The 13,102-nt window shown below is 36.0% G+C and overlaps 2 protein-coding genes across 3 annotated transcripts in view; both read left to right on the top strand.

Moving 5' to 3' along the window:
- Window positions 1-7,080, top strand: part of LOC121407400 (apoptotic chromatin condensation inducer in the nucleus-like) — a 36,034-nt gene extending 28,954 nt beyond the window's left edge. For both annotated transcript variants that reach the window (XM_041598456.1, XM_041598455.1), the window contains exons 11-14: window positions 392-499; window positions 2,206-2,479; window positions 4,042-4,157; window positions 4,932-7,080. In XM_041598456.1, coding sequence (XP_041454390.1) covers window positions 392-499; window positions 2,206-2,479; window positions 4,042-4,157; window positions 4,932-5,135 — 702 coding nt within the window. In that variant the 3' untranslated portion in view covers window positions 5,136-7,080. The remainder of the gene's footprint in view (window positions 1-391; window positions 500-2,205; window positions 2,480-4,041; window positions 4,158-4,931) is intronic.
- A 4,077-nt stretch (window positions 7,081-11,157) lies between these two features.
- LOC121407399 (sodium-dependent noradrenaline transporter-like) overlaps window positions 11,158-13,102 on the top strand; it is a 50,047-nt gene continuing 48,102 nt past the window's right edge. Inside the window, exon 1 of the mRNA XM_041598453.1 lies at window positions 11,158-12,222. Within this exon, the coding sequence (XP_041454387.1) occupies window positions 12,117-12,222 (106 nt within the window). The 5' untranslated portion in view covers window positions 11,158-12,116. The remainder of the gene's footprint in view (window positions 12,223-13,102) is intronic.

Genomic DNA, 13,102 nt, shown 5'->3' with positions numbered 1-13,102 from the left:
AAATAAGGCCTGCGTCATGCGAGTTATGAGCATATATCCACATTTCATATTAAATGATCAGCTTGCATGGCTTATGTTTTTATATGCAAGTTCCCCATTTATTTCTCTTTCTCTCTGTTTATCTCTTTTTCTTTCCCTTTCATGTTTTGCTTATTCTGCAAGCAGATTTTTTATTTTTGTATTATACAGTTATTTTATTCATTATTATGTTATGCAATCATATTGTACACTGACTCTAATGAACATTTTGATATTGACCCTTTCACTTACTTTCAGTCACCACTGTTCAATTTTTGAATACCAATAATTCAATCAATTACAATAATCATGTGATAAAGACAACTCCCAATGAGATGTATTCTTATTATTGCCATTTATTCTTTTATTCTAGTATGAGAGCTCCGATGAAGCCACGGCTTGCCGCAGAGCCCTTCATGGTACCACATGGCCTAGCAGTAACCCAAAGAAATTACGTGTAGATTTCTCAGATATTAACGAGGTAAGACATTGTCAATCACCATTACCTGCATACCCTGTCTTACAAAGAGTTATGCAATCAAAATGTTTTTGAAATATGATGTACATGATGTATACTCATGCAGTGCTGCCAAGTAATAAAATTTTATTTTATTTAGTAGGATTTTTGAAACTTGTAAGAATTGTGTTTTTTGAGATTGTTTTTCAGAATTTTAAGCTTGAAAATGGAATAAAAGAAATAAAGAAAATCATTTTTTTCACAAAGTTGGCAGCTCTGTTCATGCATGCACCAATGCAACGCTCCACACTCGCTTTTATTCTTGGTGGCCCGAATGGTCCACCAAAATTATCACTTTCACATTCTTGGTGGCCCTAAAACAATAGAAAACATTACAAGCTATCAAAACTTTGGTAGCCCAACTGGACCACCAAGTGTGGGCTTTTGCAGAATTTTGGTGGCCCTACTCTCATTTTTGGTTGCCCCGGGCCACTGCTAATATTGAGCCCTGACCAGTGTCTTGCCGATTCAATGAACTCTTTGTTTTCAATGGAAATTTGCAATTTTACAGTATGAAGAAATTTGACATTGATGGATTTCTATTATTGAGGTTGATCGGATTAATCAAAACTCTTTGTAAGGTAGGACCCAGAGCTCTATCATACAAAGAATTCAGTTGTTACATCTTTAACCAACATAAAGGGGGGAAAATAAAGAAAGGAGAATTTAAAGTAATGCAAATTGTATCAAAGAAAATTGATATAAAATTAATTCAGATAGAAATGTGTCAGTTACTAAAGGAAACATGAATATCTATTTTTTAAGTTAGTGGGTGTACAATAACATTCTGAACAGCTGATCATTCTGAAGGATAATGGATGACCTTAAATTTTAGATATGAATCAGAGACAATACAACCATGGATGGATTGTGCAACTGTTGACTTGTTCATCATTCTAAATGAAAAATTAAATGTGACTTATTGGTGAATGCTGAACACGCATTGTACATGCTAGATTGTTTGCCATCTGCTTATCACTCAGTCTTTTATTTATTCTGTGCACATCAACTTGGAAATGCCAGCACTCTTGAGCTCTTGAGCAGTGATTGTGATGTACATTAGGACAATTTCACATTTATTTGTATTGGAATTGGAGTTAAACTAGTTTTTGGAGTAGCTCCCTGGCAGACAAGAATTTTTCTCTCAGAATTATTTTTGCAACGTGAAATTACATGACTGTTTTCCAGGAAGATGAAGGTTTTTCCTTAAAATCACTTTCAGCTGCAAGCTTGTAAAAAGACTTGAAATTGTTGAATAAGTAATGTCAAAGTTGGTACATGGATGTAGATTACAGTTTGGATTATTGTGGAGGTTTCGTGGTACAGTGGATATTCCTCTGGACTGTAGGTCATAGGTGCATCGTTCAAATCTTGTTGTGGCTCTAATGTTCAATGCTCTGTATTTGCCTCAGTCCGTTCTGGTGAAGGAAATGGGTACCCAATTTTATAGAATGAAGCTGAAACAAATGCCAAAGTACTCTGTTGGGAACTATGCCTGAATCAGGATAAAACTTGTGGAGTGTAATACCTGACTTTTTATCATTGTAAATTTTTCTTTGTAATTTTCTAAACCTTAATCTTATTTGATAATGATGAACTTTTTTTCCAACTTTAACTAACTGCATTTGTTTCATATTTGGTCAATGCACCTCCACAATTTTTATTGGCAGCTAAATAGACACATGGGTGTGGTTGTCAAGAAGGAGCCAGTCAAGGCAGAGCCTGCCAGGGAACCGGAACGGAGCACCGCAGCCCGCAGGGAGCGTATCCTCCACCAGGACAGGGAGAGGGACCTGGAGCAGGAGAGACGGACAAAGGAGCGTGAGAGGGAGAGGGAGCGCGCCCGTAAGGAGAGGGAATGGGACCGGGGCAAGGAAAGGAGCCAGTCTCCTCCTGAGAGGAGAAGACGTACCAGGTCACAGGAGAGGAGAGACAGACATGAAGGTATCATGTGATCATATTAACTTTTTTTGGGGGGAGGGGAGGGAATCCAGTGTGAAAAGCCCAGGTAAAATAGGTGTCAGTTTATCAATCGTTTTTAACCCTATCTAGGCCGGGGGGGGCCTCGGAGGCCCCCCTCAACGAATCACGTGATATTTTCGTCGTGCGAAATTTTTTGACCGCGCCGCTCGCTGACTTTTTACTTTCAAGTCTTGCGCAACTTTTGAGACCAATTTTGCATCACCCGGGTACGTGGTTCCGAAATTACGCAACATTATGTAAGTGCATGTCAGACCGAAAATTGCTCAAAAACGTGATTTCATGTACAAAGTCAATGCAAATTGTGTATTCAACCAAAATTCATAAATGTATGATTATTTTTAGTTTTTATAGTGTAAATGTATTCATTTTATGCTTTTTATGATCACAGAAGAGTCCCCAACAAATTTCATAAAAAAAAAACAATGAAAAACAAAAGGTCAAAAAAACAAAGAAATACATAAGAAATTGCAAAAAACAATATAATACATAAGAAAATGATTTGATATCACAATTTTTTTCATGTACACTTGCTAAGAACACCACAAAGAGTTTCTATACCAAAAATTAGTACATTTGGAGCTTTTTTTAGGGAGTTAAAGGGAAAAGTATGATTTCGCATACTAATTACGCATAAATTAGCATAATCACTTAATAGCGATTCGCATGAAATAAATTACTATACAATCTTGTAGATTATGCTCCAGGCAACCAGCGTGCCAATTTTCGGCGTGGTCTTACTGGGAGTCCCCCCCCCCCGGCCTCCCAAAATACCCCGGCCTAGATAGGGTTAAATTGAAAAAGGAATCCTTGACTTGTTGACAGTCAAGATTTTACTATTATCTAGGTCTTTGTCATATTTTTTTCACAGACGCATTGGCCAAATTTGATTCTCATAGGTTCATTTTTGTGTGAAAAAAAAGTTTGTGATTGTATTATGATGATTAGCAGCACCATTAATTTGTGTCTAAGGAATGGTTAATGTTTGTTGGCATTGTTCATGGCTGAACTCCACTTATGAGAAGACAAAATAAGCAGAAAGAATGTGAAATAGAAGTCTTTATATACCTACTTCTGAAAATTTATGATATGAATGGACAGACCAAAATCCCTTATGTGATATTCCCTTCTTTGTTAGTAATCCTCTGATTCAGTATATTATTGCACCGTACAAAAGAGCCTTTCATCAACATTTTATGTCTTGACAAGTTGTCAGATCTGACAGTTTTACTTGAATTTGATTCTCTGATGAGAGTCAGATAAAACAGTCTTTGTCGGATAACACATCTGACTTAATTTTTCAGTGCTCTTAAGAAGTGCGATACCACAGCCATTTACCCCCATCTAGCCAGTTTCAAGTAGCCCAAGTGTCACCGAGAGCAATGTTTGATAACAAAATACAGGCCCCCAGCTCTGGCTATGTTTCTTTTTGTTATATTTTTAATCAATTGGCTTTGAACACATCTGCCATGAATGTTGTAAACCCCTGTCACTAAATTATCAATTTGCACATTCTTATCCAACAGAAGTGAAGAAAGAAGAGAAAGAAGTCGATGAACCTCCTGCCAAATTGTTGGATGATTTATTCCGAAAGACCAAAGCTACCCCATGTATATACTGGTTACCTCTGACAGAAGAACAGGTATGTAGTTCCTTCTTAATGCCCCCCCCCCCCCCGATGTAGAATTACAACAAAGCCTGGTTTTCAGACTTGCTGTCTTCATGCAGTTTAGTCATTTCTAATTTCAGTTTAATAAAGAGTCAAACTGGACATAAATCTTCAGTCAATTTCTCTTTAACTTTTCAAACAGCACACTCACACAAAAATCAGTGTTCATAGCTTAGATGATTTTTGTTGTTGCTATTTTTAAAAAGTGATTTTGCCCAATTAAACATTTTTGAAATGAAATGAAATTGTGCATTAGTATTTGTAGTCATTTTCAGTTCACCTCCAAAGTTCACAGGCAGGTGAGTGTCTTAGTAGAATTTCCTGGAATCTCAGAAATTTGATATGGAAGAGGAAAATCATGCTTTTTACAATCTTGCCTGAAAAAAAAAGCTTTGACATGCAATCATTCAATTATTACAGAAAAGGTTAATTTATGGAAACTTGATTTTATTCAAAGTGCCATACTGGAGTACGATTTACAGGCCTTAGAGTCTTATAACATCAGGGCCATGTCACTTTTACATAGGGTACCTTTTTATATTACAGCACAAATGGAATTTAAAAAAAAGCACCAAAAAATCTCCAAAGCTAGTCAAAGGGACCATCGTTGCCATAGCCTTGGTGGCCTTGGATAAACTAAAGCCCCGATTTGAAATATTCGTTGAATCAAAATCTGTCCGTCTGTAATTTCCACAATGAAAATTTCATAAATAAAATGTGTATTTTGAACTCGTTTCCTGTTGGCAGGCTTTAGAGCGTGAGAAAACAAAGGCCAAGCTGGCTGTGCAGAGAGAAGCACGCAGGATGACACAGGACGACCGATTGAAGGATGTAAGAGATAAAAGCCGGGACGATCGGATGAGACGAGATAGAGAGCGCCCCCGGCCCAGGGAAAGATCATTGAGTAGGGGGAGGAGAAGCAGGAGTCGTAGCCGTGGGAGGAGACGATAGATATAACTTGTTGTTCATGTAGTATGGTTGAAATTTGGTAAACAAGCTCCTTGTGCCATAATTCTTGTTTGGATTGCTCCAACAAACCTCAGCAAAATTATCACACTTTTAAATAATGTTGAGAAGTGCTCCACTCACGCTAATACATATGGTAAGCTTCAAGCATACAAAATTGTCAATTTACAGTACATAGACAAACAGCATTCACAACTTGTATGATGCACAGAAATTTCAACTTATGGCATTCCATAAAAAATAACCTTTTTATGCACCCAAATCCCAGTTTCCCCCATTCTTACTTCCTAAACTGCTCAATTTATGATAATTTGAGCACATTACATAATTTCATTAGAACTGTAAATAAGAGACACATAATTTAAGGAAGATCTCACATATGGGGGATCAGACTTACATATTATGGATTGCCCTTGTGCAGACTATAAGTTACGTTTCAGTTATAACTCGTAGTTTTCTGTATGAGAAGGAAATCTTAACCATTCTACAAGTTTTGCATTGTCGCAAAAAAGACTTTTCATAGGGTAGTAATAAAAAAAAATCAGATTTGAGGTTATCAATCTGATTAATTCTTCAAGGAAATCATGTTTTAATGAAGCAAAAATGAGTACATGCCATTTGATACACAATATTAAGGCATGCTCAAATTTTACAACTTGTACTTATTAATTTTGTCTTGTCTTCATTCTTGTGTTTGCCCTTGAAATGAGAGTTATAAAATTTGGAGCATGTCTTTATTCTGCTCCTTTTTAAAAATAGGTATATTACTATATTTCCAGTAATGTATGAATTATCTCGATACAGAGAAATTATATGTAGAGATTAAGAATGAAATAAGACATACAGTATCTCATAAGCAGTACAACCGTTCTCAGAATCCTGGGGACTGTTTCATAAAGCTGTTTGTAAGTTAAGGTTGACTTTAAGAATGACTAATAATCCTTGTGGTATGTGATATTTACCATTAAATGTTAATTGGTGATTAGAGCATAAGAAAGGTTCACCAGTCGTAGTCGCTGTTAACTTATGGACAGTTTTATGAAACACCCACAAGGCTGTGTAATATAAGGCTAAGTGATTGAACTAGGGGTTGATTTCTTTGATTGTTACTTGTTTTTTATCAATCATAAAAATCAGTCATACAACCATCGCTAAGCTTTCTGTTTCAGGGTCCTGAAGTGTTTCACATGCAATTGTGATGATAATGGGATGTTCTTATGTGGCATTCATTCTGTTGTGCTGTAAAAAATTAGGAGAAAAGTTAAACTGTCAGCTAGAAATGTCTTGATGTTTGAGATATACATGTTATATATGTCTCTGCCAAGTATTATGTATGGTGCTGGTTACCTATTTTTACATAAGAGCGGTATCTTCTCTCTCATGCCCTTCATATGAATGGTATCCCCCTCTCATGCCCTTTAAAATTTTGTGATTGTAGTCCTACACACCGAAATGGAGACTGAAATCACATAGCGATTTCTTCATAGGGAATGGTTTGTTTTTCTTTTTGCCTAGTTGCATATTTTTGGTTTGTTTTCTGAATTCGTCCTAGAAGTCGTCTTTCACTCTGTTACTAATAGTAATGGGGTGTTGCAAGAAACTTGCGATCAATTGCAAGTCTATTTTTGGTCCCTAAATCAATCATATGTCTTGCAGTTAATTGCAAATTTGTGATTGATTGCTCATCTGCTCTTGAAATAAGAAGTATAATCTGATTTGCTATAACTAACATTGACCTAATCAGTTGTGAAATTGCAACAGAGTATTTGCAATTGATCGCAAATATGTTCTTGCAACACCCCCTAAGGGGGAGAACACATGAAAATATTTTCTTTTCATTGTAATTGGAAATCCATTGTATTTCCTGTATTGAAGTACACCATTTCCACCAGCTGTCTGAATGTAATAATACAAACAGCCTTGGGGGCAATTTATAGTAATGTTTAGAAATGTCAGGGTAATACATGTTTAAAGGTTTCAAAAGTCACCATGAGTCAGTATCAAAGCTACTATTATAGTAACTTTGCTATGCAATGGTGACTTGCATGGAGTCTTCTTATTTTGATTGGTTGTTGAGCATTGTTACCATGGTAGTTACTGTAAGAAGGCAAAGTTACTATTAACGTTACTGTAATAGTGTTTCCCCCTTTCCATCCCCGCTCTATTTAGGGTTAAATACCATGGTATTAATGTGTTTGTAAGATGAATTCTGCTTTGTCAAGAGTTAATGAAATTGGTTAATGAATGACTATCTGGTTACCAGCAGTTGATCTAGGTATCTGATCTAGTGATGTATCCCATTCAATGTGTGCCATTTTGCAGCTTTTGAATTATTTTTTTCTTCAAAATTTAATCCTCTGTTCATGGATCAAATTTGTTTTGTCATTGCATTATTGATTTGTGGACAGTCCGTCTAGAAGTTGTATTATTTGAATTTATTTAATGTTAACCTTTCGAAATTTGATTTTTTGAAATGAAGAACCAACATTACAAATGCTAACATTTCAAATTGTTTGAAAACAAAATTTTCGGCATTACTCCTCTGTGTTTTAAGATCGCATGCTCGATCTGTTATGAAAATCATGAGTCAGAAAAAATTGGAACCTCTTTATTTACTATTTCAAATTGTGTTCATTCATGTGAATTACATTGGTACAGGCATTTTTAGCTCTCTTATTGGAATATGAATTCATCACAATCTTCTGCCTGATTTTCAGTACCTAGCTTTTTGGGTAAAAGTTATGTCCAGATCTCTGTAAATCTTGAATCTACTGAATGTTAACCAAAATCTTTCACCAGGTTTTCATGAAATATCAATACAGTGAGAAAAAAAGGCAGCCTCTGGTATACATGTAGATAAAATATTGTATTATAAGAGCCATATATGTACTTTGTAAGGGAAAATCAGATGGTATATTTCCTTTTTTTTTCTTTACGTTAATTATTTAAAGCTATTCCTGCTACAGCTTAAGAAGAATTGTGTTTGGCTCTGATGTTTGTTTCATACTTTTCTATGTATGGATTTGTTTGTATATATTGTCGCATTTTTGTTTTGTTATCTTCTACCTTCATTTTTCTTTTTCAACCTGTATTTGTAAAGCGCATGAAAAATAAAAAGCAGTGGATAGAATTGAAGAGATTGAAGGGATTTTGTGTAAGATTAAATTAAAAATCACTGATTCATCTGCCAGATAACATACTTGCAATCCTTTCGATTGGAAAGGAATGGCCATTGCCTTTTAACCCATGTGGTCAGTTCAAACTATCTGCAAAAGATCTTATGTATATGACATCATCTCACAACGCCCTTTTTCAGAGGATGTATGAATACGCATATACAGAATATATGAATAACGACATACCCCTTAAAAATTTTCTTTCCGCCATTATTTCTGTGTGTTATAATCTGCTGCATTGAACCACCCACATGGTCTGCCATGAGTGTTCAAATGTGAATAAGAAATACTCCCTTCCTTCCTTTGGGCCCCATATTAGCTCTTAAAATGTATAGAGATCGAAGGTTGCTCCCTTTGTACTTTTTAATACCCTACCGACTTGTAACTTAACAATTTTTTTTTAGATTGTTCTTTGGGCCTGATGTTGCCATCATAAAATGATGAAAAGTATAATAAACCAAATTAAATTTGCAGGACAATGCAATGTTCAGCATCATGTCAACAGCAAATGTTGACTTGGTGTCGGTGTAAATTTGAAGAAGTGAATTATATTGTCATTCCACATTTTAGAGTGTAGATACATGTATAGAATTAGGATTAATCATAAACACCAGTAATATAGATAATTTGAAGACATCACCCTTTTGAGTTTTTTTTTCAGTGGCCAAAGAACTTTAATTCTCCCAAAGTATGAATATTCATACTTGAGCTGTAGTGAGGCATTATGGGTAGTTTTGCATCATTATGTCATAGTGTGAGTTTCTATTTTCATTGAATTGTGTAAGATACATGCGAAAATAAAACTGATTTGATACTTTAATACTTTGAAACTTGTTTTGTGTTGTCCATGTTGCATTTTAAAGGCCAAATTTATCCAACAATTTTATTTGAAGAAATATCAAATACTTCAAGTTTTATAGATTTGATGACATGGAGGGTCCCTACCAAATCATGATATAATAATAATAAATATAATAATAAATGATGGTGATGATGATGACGACGATGATGATGACAATGATGATGACGATGATGATGATGATGACGATGATGACGATGATGATGATGACGATGATGATTTTGATGGTAGGCCAAATGATAGTAGATGAGTTGGCAATTGGACGAATTGGGAACATAAACCCATCAATATTCCATGTTTGTATTTTTGGGGAAATCATGAAGATTACATGACTTCATTACAAGAATACATTTTGCCATAGGCTGCCGGGATAGGCTGCTTGTTCGTGAGGTGGGGGATCGTTGAGTTCCCGACTGACAGATTTTTCAATAACAGCATCAATAAATGTATCATAAATGTGATGCAAAGCATCGGCAATTTTAACAGATCACCTCTAAGAACATTCTATTGTCATATTCAAAAGAATATATTTTGATATGGGCCGAGGCCTAAGGCGGAAAGCATTGATCCCTAACCCGAGACTTACATTTCATTTCAACACGCACATTGAAATCTTAATTTTTGGTGCTGATAATACTTTTTAACCGGGTTTTTAACCAAACTTGGTTCCGTTCAGGTATGACACTGGGGCATTTTAATAGGAAAGAGGGAGAGGCATTTTTACGACATATATGACTAGATCAGAGGAGAAGTATTTTTCCTCCTCAAGTTATTGATAAGTTTATTATAGAGATACAAGACCGAGACACCACTTTTCTCATTCTCTTTCTTACTTGCTTGAAGCTTGCTTGCTTTTCCTTCCCATCCCCCCACTCTCCCCTCCCCCACTTCATCAATAATAATAGACTGATCACCCCTCCCCCTTTGGCTGCATCCCGAATTCCGTTCACGAAAGGCAATTTTGAAATCAGCATCCCTTGTAGTATAATTGTCATTAATTATTTATAAGAGCTATATCATTGCCTTAGATAAAAACAGACTAATATTGATTTAATTTCGCAATCTCCTTAAATGTGTCTCCAAAACATTGTTGAAGTTGGAACAAGCTTGCTAACCGCATACATGCTATTTTTATTATATTAGGCGATATGATTTTCTGATCAATGGATTCCATATATTAGACCATTTATTGGAGCCCAGAGCCAGTTCTCCACCGGATAGGGGATGGGGTGTTTTTGGGAGGGTCGGGGGGGGGGGGGGTAGGGTCCAGGGCTGAGTTTGTTGTTGAGATTGAATTTATTTGAGTGAAGAGGCCGGAGCGATGAGATTTTTTTTAAATGTGCTGATGGCTTCAATTCCTTTAGGTTTTATTAATGATTTATTTTTGTTTATTTGGAAACAAAAATTTAATGTTTTTATTTTACACTGGAAAAAACATCAATATGTTGAATTTATTGTAGAATTTGATTCTTAATGCATATTATCCTCATCAATGTTATTCATAATTATGTATTGGAAGATGTCTGACATTGTGAAATATTGTAACATTCAAGAAAAAAATGGTGTTAAATTTATGAAGACTTAAACTTCTATTTGTTATATATATTTTATTTTGTACATGAATTGAAGTTGTGAATAAAAACTACTAAATACAAACATATTTGACCCTCCCTAAATTTTCTAAAAATGGTTGAATGAATCATAATAATAGATGCACATGCAGGCTTTTAAAGTAGGGTACCCGTTAATGCACTTAAATGATAATCCAAAAGATATCTATTATTCGAACTAGAATCATACGTGAACTTTATAAATATCATCATTGAACTATACGATTCTTTTCTTTATAGTTTCGTTGGCTGTCCTGTTCAAACCTCATGGTTTTGACGCTACAGCATGTATTATGTTTTGGTGATTTGGCAAATCAAATCATTCAATCAATATACACATTCGTGTGAAATCACCATTGTGACGTCAATATTTCAGGAGCTCGCTTGGGTCTGTCAGGGTGTATTTTTTATTGTCACCCTTTCAAACAGCGTTTTGCATTTGTTCGATTTTCAATTCAACAACTCGATTAAATACAAATCTTTATCATGGCAAATGAATGCATGACACCGGAGCATGTTCCGTGGTACCATAGGATCGTGAAAATTTGAACTTTGAATTTGGTGCATTGTTGTATAGATTCTCAACAGAGGACAGCACGGCCAATCTCTCCTTGTGCTCATAAACTTTAGTTCCTTTTAAGGGTAATTTCTTGTTTGATTAAAACATTCCTCGCCCCTCGGAATCAAATCAAATTGGTTTGCAATTGCGTTGTGTACACTGGAAAATACAGCCTGATTTCGGGAACAACTGACTTGAGGATGGTGTCTATATGAGCAGTGTACCCAGCTGAACTCTGAGGGAAACCTTCCCGATTGTTATCCCTGCTTCTGGCCCGGCTCCGAGGCCTGTAAGAGGAGAATTTGAGGAGAATATTGGTCGGATAGAAGCGGGAATCGACGGAGATGTCGAACAGGGCTGAATTCGGAGATCAAACGTAAACAGTATAGGATTGTGTGTCAGTCGAAATGTGAGCATGACAAAAGGACAAAAAGAGAGAAGGTATTATTTTACTCAAAGATATGTACAGCGGTGTCTCGAAGCTTTATACATGGCAAGGGAAAAGAAAAGTAGGGCGATGGATGCATGTTTTTGACTTAGAGCAACGACGAAAGCGATGCTGCTGCGGAAGTCTCCAACTTGACGAAAAGTCTCAAGTGAAATCTGTAGAAGGAACCCTTTTTGATTAACCCCAAAACCATTCGAGGATCATAACTCTGGTCATAACTGTTGCATGAACCTTGTTATGTTCATCATGGAATCATCAAAGAAGAGAGATTTTAAATGTCTTTAATGTCTTAGGAAAGAATAAGGATTATTAACATGGAAGGCGAAGAGGATGTTAGCGGGATTCGATTCTTGGTCAGGAGGAACCTCAAGGCTGCGAACGAACAAGGAGTGTTCTTACTCGCCGTCAGGAATGGCAAAGGTGAGACATATTCCCTTCTCTTTTCTTTCAATCCAAGTCCGGGATCCAACTTCTAACTATTTCTCAGCTCTTTTGCATTTTTTCTTTCATTTAAAGTTTGAAAACGCCTAAAAATAGTTTCCATTCGAACATGAATGAAGTCGTAGGTAACTCACGGACAGCTCGCTTGGTGAAACACCATCCAGGGAGGTGTTTTCACAAATCCCCTCGTAGGTTACGAATGACTTTACAATCAACTGGAACATGTACTTTGTTCTTTTCTTCATCAATATCATTCTTAGCTTGCATCAACAGAAGAAAGTAGGACATAAAAACTCTCGTTAAGTGTGCTTGCAAATTCTATTTATTATTTGTCTGACTTCGGCGACAATGCAAATTTTAGACAAGAGTTTTACAACTAGCTTTTTTTCTTGTGTAGATTCTAGAGCAGTTGCGTAACTACGGGGGAGGGGGGCATGGAGGGCAGGTGCCCCCCATCGGCTCGCAATGAAGGGGAAAGGAGAAACAGAGGGAGAAAGGAAGAAAAACGTAGTGGGAAAGAAGAAATTATTGTTCATTATTATGTTATATTGTAATTATGTTATGATGTTGTATTACATAAACATTTTTTCATAACATTATGAAACATATTTGCTCAGGGCCCATTTTCCCGGTGCTCGCATTTGCTGTTTAACGAGATATGTAATCCTGTTGTACTAAAACCTCCCGTTTTCAAGTCAATATACACCAGATATATTTCCTCGCACTTCGTCGAGTTACAGTTTATGTTGAAAAATATGTTTCTTATACTTAAATATGCTTCTTATACTTATGCTCCTTATACTTTAAGTGATTGCCCCACATTCATAAAACATATAAATACATCCTGTCCGTGCTTACT

Source organism: Lytechinus variegatus, chromosome 2, assembly GCF_018143015.1.
Source record: "Lytechinus variegatus isolate NC3 chromosome 2, Lvar_3.0, whole genome shotgun sequence".
NCBI classification, from domain to species: Eukaryota; Metazoa; Echinodermata; class Echinoidea; order Temnopleuroida; family Toxopneustidae; genus Lytechinus; species Lytechinus variegatus.
The sequence above is the reverse complement of the archived record's forward strand: the minus strand, read 5'-3'. Positions and strand labels throughout refer to the sequence as shown.